This window comes from Cibotium barometz, chromosome 53, assembly GCF_041138505.1.
Source record: "Cibotium barometz isolate CiBa-2024 chromosome 53, ASM4113850v1, whole genome shotgun sequence".
NCBI classification, from domain to species: domain Eukaryota; kingdom Viridiplantae; phylum Streptophyta; class Polypodiopsida; order Cyatheales; family Cibotiaceae; genus Cibotium; species Cibotium barometz.
The window spans coordinates 37,172,256-37,178,736 of record NC_141098.1 but is presented as its reverse complement, the minus strand read 5'-3'; the positions used below and the strand labels follow the sequence as shown (position 1 = coordinate 37,178,736).

The 6,481-nt window shown below is 41.8% G+C and overlaps 1 protein-coding gene across 1 annotated transcript; it reads right to left on the bottom strand.

Moving 5' to 3' along the window:
• Positions 1-363: 363 nt before the first annotated feature.
• On the bottom strand, positions 364-3,114 carry LOC147608591 (amino acid permease 3-like). Its single transcript, XM_086789027.1, has 7 exons — positions 2,855-3,114; positions 2,518-2,757; positions 2,340-2,433; positions 2,027-2,241; positions 1,754-1,896; positions 1,373-1,600; positions 364-1,189 (listed from the first exon to the last, which is right to left on the bottom strand). Exons 1-7 carry the CDS (start codon positions 2,973-2,975, stop codon positions 761-763), a joined length of 1,470 nt encoding a protein of 489 aa, XP_086645153.1. The 5' UTR covers positions 2,976-3,114; the 3' UTR covers positions 364-760.
• Between the last annotated feature and the right edge of the window lie 3,367 nt (positions 3,115-6,481).

Genomic DNA, 6,481 nt, shown 5'->3' with positions numbered 1-6,481 from the left:
TTTCTTAATCTCATGATCATTGTGATCGAGCAAAGGCAACCTACAGCATGGGGGACCTTACACTTCAATTTTTTATAGCCCCCACTAAAAACTCGCCAACCTACAGAGCAGGTACACACTCGACAAGTTTGGTTCCCTAACGAAATGAAGAAATGGATGAAACGTTTCTTGTTATGACATAGGAATTACGGATATGGTTGGAACGATTCTCTTCAAAACGTTCAAAATTTTCGGCTCAAACAGGTTGCATCTGGCATGCAAGCCATCTTTACATGTCATTTAAGAAAGATTGCACATAGGTTAAATGGAGGGACTTAAGATCAGTCAATGGTTAAAACGATTTTTTCTTTGAAAAGTTCAAAATTTTAGGATCAATCAGCTAAATTACGATTAAAAGCACCCTTTGTGTGATCTATTGCATACATTTTGATATACCAATTTGGTGCTTGCACTTAGCATGCAAATACCATCTGTACATGTAATTCAGAAAGCATTGCATGATTTTACAATATGATTGTGGGAGCAAAATACTGAGCCTTTCTTTGTCTCTTAAAAGCTGACACATTCTTTGACCATCTGTATATGAGACGGTGACCTTAATGATAAATATTATTGTAAATGTTCTTTCCTTTTTCCATGGCATTGCCAAATGCTCGTGATCATTATTGGGCAAAGCATATTGTTATTTTGGATCGGTGTGTTGTGCCATATGATTTGAATGCTCAAATTGCAGTCTGGTTCCAGTAGTTGATTGGAACCATTAAGAATGTGTTTGGAAGGGCTTGTATGACTTGAGATCTTGTACCACACCTTGTATGGATCCGACAAGAGCTGCTAAGGATATCAATAGGCAAAATAAACTGATCCCCTGAAGAAGTGACCATTTGAGACTCCATCTTTGTGTCTTGGATTGAGCAATGTGCATCTGGATGGGGAAGTAAACTGTGAGAGGCCAGAATGCCAAGGCACCCAATACCCCTAGTATGTCATTGAAGAATGGAAGGAGCATGGAGGCTAGTGTGGTGAAGATCACAAAGGCGGTCCTCCACACTAACCTAAAAAGGTTGAGATGGTATGCATGTCCATAAAATGGGAGTGTTATCGTGTAGCGTTTGTGGACCACCTGGCTTTTAGGGAAAGAATGGGATACCCATTCCTCAACAAATGCAAAGACTGGTTGGCAAAAGACCTGCAAAATAAATTGGCATCAGGACTCAAATCATGATTTATGTACAGTGGAAATGACAACCTCTCTAACGTTTTTGGTTTTCAAAACATGATAAAAAGAAAGAGAGAATCAAACAAAGAGTTAATATACACGACCATGGCATATGAGGGAGAGACTAGATCTTGAAGGAGCTAAGAATGAGACCTGGAATGCTCCCACAAGGTGTACAACCACACATGCGTTTGCAATGTCAACAAGCCAGTAAGGCTCGTAGTATCCAAAGCCGGTGAGGAGGTTGCCAGGGGCATCTTCTCCAAAGGCAGCATACCCAATGCAACCACACAACATATAAAAGACGGTTGTTGTGGAGACTCCCACGAGGTTGGCCTTCTTCATAGTTTGACTTTCTGAAGGAGGTGATTTGATTGTATCCTATAATACAAGAGATCTCATTCAAGACCCGTAATATTGATCAATTTATGTATTATAGCACATGTATGTGAAGAAATCTTATAGCACATGTGAAGAAATATTTGCATCACAGAGTGGAATGGCCTATTTGCTGCAACAATATAGAGGAAATACCTGGATCTCGATGAGGATCATGGAGTAGGAGTAGGCAAAAGCAATGTTTCCAAGGGCTTGGAAGATAGGCCATATGTTGTCCAGTGGAGGCTTACCACCGGTATGAAACAAACCACCAAGTGTTCCATGTAAATGGCCACCCTCTGCCCATGATATCATTTATAACAATGAGATATTTTCACTTTGCAGTACTCCTTGTAGGAGCTGTGTGTGTGTGTGTGTGTGAGAGAGAGAGAGAGAGAGAGAGACAGAGAGAGAGATTGAGAGAGAGACCTGTGACTTTGCCTATACCCAGGCCCACTCCAATTGAAGAGTAAGAAAAGGACATCACAGCTGCGACTATGGAGAGCCACCAGAGCTTGCTGAAGGTAGGTATCTGTGATAGGACAACTTGTATTCCTCCAAACAGAAGCATGTAAGGGTAGGTTGAAGTGTAACATGGTGTGTGGTGGCCGTGTATGTGGAAACAATCGGACCTTGCAATGGCACTGTGCAGACATAAACAGAGAGAGAAAAGCAGTTACACCATGAGTAGCAAATTATAATTTGGGCAAATCGATGGAGGGAGGGCGAGTGTGACGCTTACACCATGCTGATGGAGGCTGTGATTGTGTAGCCAATTGCGGTGCCCACGAGGTTAGTGTACTGAACGATTGCACAGAACTTCGTCTGCGCTTCGCCTGCTCACAAACAATTGTGTCAACTCATAGATCTATACCTTACCACCAAAATGCACCAGGGCGTAGATGGTTTGCTTTTCCTACCCAAGTTAGATCGAACAGCGTCCTTGTAGGTGTAGTTGCGCTTGGCAAGAACGCCGCCTGTGGATGATGATCTGTAGCAGTCAGCGAGCAGCAGTGAGGTGAAGTAGGTGATAAGTGCGAATGCCAGAAGGGCGATGGGTCCGGCAACCCAGCCCAGCTTAGTCATGCTCCACGCGAGCGACAGCACGCCCGACCCGATCACCGCCGTCACGATGTGGGCAGATGCAGTCCACAACGTCCCTGCGCCAAAAGAGCTATCAGGCAAACCGGTTCTCGGACGATAATTAGGTATGAAAATGACTGGGTGTTGTAAAGAGCTGTGCAATTGGGCTACTACCTGTTCGCTTAGGCCGCCCATCATCGTCTACTTCGGCATTGTAGGATAAAGGAACTGCGGATAACCGCCCCTCTTCAAGCTGAGCGTTCTGATTATACTGTGCTTGCAAAGAAGGATCCATCTGCCGCCTGGAGTGTTTTGCGATTCTGTTGGCCCTTATGGCAATCAAGCAGCACTCCAATGATCAGAAGCAGCGTGCAGAGGCGATGATATGCTTGTTAGTAGCTGCCTGTGCGTGATTGTTTTGAATGCAGTATGCGATCGACGTTAAATAGCCGTGAAGGTACGTCTAGTAGTGGAAAGTACCGAGCACCCCAGGTTTGAGTGCGCTATCCCCACACAAGGGCTCGCGTGCCCCTCGTGTAGCCTTTTCCGCCTTTCTTTCACGGAGAGATTCTTGGCCGTGTGGCGTGCCGTTTGTTGAATTAGATTCCATATTCATCGATATCTTTTTTTTTCTTTTTGGGAAATATATATTATATTATATTAGGGCTACTACCGCATTGACCATCGTCAAAAGTTACCCATATACATGTGATGATTTGATGCGTATATATTTATCAATATCTATCACAACATTGAACACGATATCTAACCTCCCTAGATAACATCTCCCCCAAAAAGTCACTTTTAGCTCGGCACTTAGGCATGTGCCCATTCTCTTGGTCAATTTAACATCTTGAACATGTGTAACCAACCTGGCTTGTGCATGCGACCTCCACTTCATTCTTCATCACACGTATGTGGGGACCTTTCATGTGTCTTGCTCAAACTCCAAGAAACACACAATTTGGTTGATATGAACATGTATTCTAGGATTTTGATGCATTTATCAAATTGAGCAATGAGTCGTCTATACCATGATCCTTTCCATTTTGTGCTCTAATTTATCACATTGCCCATAATATTTCAAAAGATGCCAATATCTCAAAGATGTAAATCACACGTGCAACATTTGTTTCTTCTTTTACTTTTTGTAAAGGAGTGTAAATAATTGTGATAAAGTTCATGATTGGATTACTACTTTACTGCATATATGTATTCGTCATATGCATAGTTTGCAAAATGATTGGATTACTACCTTACTCCATATGTGTATTCATCATGTGCATAATTTACAAAACGATAAAGTTCATGATTGGATTTCTACTTTATCCATATGTGAAAAGATTCAAAGTCTCAAACATTGTCCTTCTCAATAAGTTTTTATCTTGCATGTATGTTTGTGCTAAGTTAGCTTATTACATACCTTAATGTACTCATAGATTTAAACCCCAACAACAATGACCTACGCATAAGTAGTGCTTACATTGGTAAGGAACAAACAAAAGTGGTTGTACTCTATTATCTAGTAGGAAAACTATTATCTAGTAGGAAAACTATAGAAGGTGTTGGAAGTTCCTTTCACAAAGAGCCCAAATCACTAAACTATCACTATGAATGTGTGAATATTATCTAATCTAATCTTCTTTGTAAGATTGACACACTACAACACACGGAGAGAATATCTACGTCGTGAAGAGGAGAGAGAGTAGAGAGAGGGGACCCGAGCAGACGTGTGTGCAGTTCCAATGTGTGGCCCCGCTATGCATGAGGCTATAGCCATGCGTGACTATAAACACAGTTGTAGCCTCATGCATAGCCATGTGTACAGCCACGTAGTATTGGGAAAAAAATCCATACATTCGAGAGAGCTTGCAATATCCCAATACCACAAAAGAAGAAGCATAAAATGTAATGTAATACAATCAAATATAAACTAAATCAAGACTGGTAAATTGAGAAATTGATTAATGAATTAGGGTAAGCTTGGCCCAACATCTATCACATCTTCCATCAAATCCATTCATGCTAATTGGTCTATCTTAAGATCCATTTGGTGCTTTGTGGGTGAGTAGTGGTTGTGTAGCTAGGCATGATCGCCTGCTAGATGAAACCACCAGAGCTTTGATAGAAAGTTTTTGGGAGGAAAATTGTTGTGCCTCACCAGTTTTCAAGAAAGCTTTGCGTAAGAGAGTGACAAGAGGAGTGTTCATTGAGCACAATGCTTGCTTTCTTGAAATTACCCAAATAGAGTTGTATTCTCAGTTTGTGGCATCATATCCAGACCTTAAAATTGGGCAAAGGTCATTTGAGGGGTGTAAGCCTTAGTTTGTGAGGTACTCACGACAGCATGACACATGTTGTTGTCGCTACCATGTTGAGTTCCAACTTTTTAATGATGTGTTCCATTCTCTTACTGGGCATAGAGATTTGCCTCACAGTCCTCATGATTTCATCCTCTCTTTTTTGTGCATGCACACGAAGGATGCCCATTTCCATATGATGCCTTGTGTGGAGATAAATTTCACATCATCTGGTTCACTTTCACATCTACAGATGGTAGATCTTGATGCAAGTGACCAAGAGATAGTGCCATGGCAATGTTATGAGTATGTGACACACCAACTCTAGAGTGGTGGGCAATCCAGGAAGTTACATCTCGTGGACAAACATACATCACGTTGTCACTTCATAGCCACATTTAGGGAGCATATCTACCCTATATATACATCATAGTCATTGTGCCAAGTGGTAAGATCATCAGTTGTTCCATGCATGCTTGCTAGAGTTTCCTATTGGTGAGGTCGTCTTTGTGGTGGATTTTGCAGAGAACTACACCTTCACACCTTTTCAAGAGATACAATCTGAGTATTACTTCTCGAAGAAGGTACTAATGGTTATATTTCATAATATTTATTTTGTGTTTGAGCTATATTACTTGATTGATTATATTGTGTCCTAATTGTCTCTCTCTTCCTTACCTCACCAGGTTACTATTATGGTCCACATTAGCTATTGACATAAAAAGGCACATGTATATGTGGGATAGCGAGTTCCCCTGAGAATTGGGTCATTATTTGAGAGTGTCATTATTGGAAGAGAGGGAGAGACAGAGAAAGAATGGAGCAGAATCCAGAGCCTATAGGCTCACCTTCTTCTATTCATTACTTTCACACTCACACACCTGTATGTAGAAAAGACCTACTCTAGCTAATATCTATCTGTGAACCGGCTTATTAACTACGGCACACATGTCGAGCTGTATCTAGCTATAGCTGGTGTCGGTCATGATCTAACACATAAAGAAGGAACACACGGGAACTGAGCTTGACTTCTAACACTCCCCCTCAAGCTCAAACCATCTACAACACTCCAAGTAGTTGTCGAAAATAGATGAACTTATCTTTACCAAGTGATTTGGTAAAGATGTCCACCTGGTCTTCAGTCTTCACATGCACCAAGTCAATCTGCTCTGCTAGTACCATTTCTCTGATGAAATGGTTATGAACTTCAATGTGTTTCGATCTTGCATGGTAGACGGGATTGGTTGCAAGCATGACACTGCTCAGATTATCACAATGTAGCTTCACTTTGCTGTCCAAGTGGATCCCAAAGTCATTCAGTAACTTTTGTAACCAAACAACTTCACAGGCCGCTAAGGCCGCACCACGGTACTCAACTTCTGTACTAGACAATGCAACTGTAGGCTGTTTCTTACTCTGCCAACTGATCATGCTGCTGCCCAATCCAAATGCATAGCCACTAGTTGACCTTCTATCATAGGCACAACCAGCCCAGTCAGCC

Coding starts and splice junctions, on each gene's coding strand:
- LOC147608591 (XM_086789027.1), bottom strand. CDS start 2,975: ATGGATCCTTCTTTGCAAGCACAGTATAATCAGAACGCTCAGCTTGAA. Junction 2,434..2,517: donor CGCTGTTCGATCTAACTTGG/GTAGGAAAAGCA, acceptor GTTTGTGAGCAG/GCGAAGCGCAGACGAAGTTC. Junction 1,601..1,753: donor TGATCCTCATCGAGATCCAG/GTATTTCCTCTA, acceptor CTTGTATTATAG/GATACAATCAAATCACCTCC.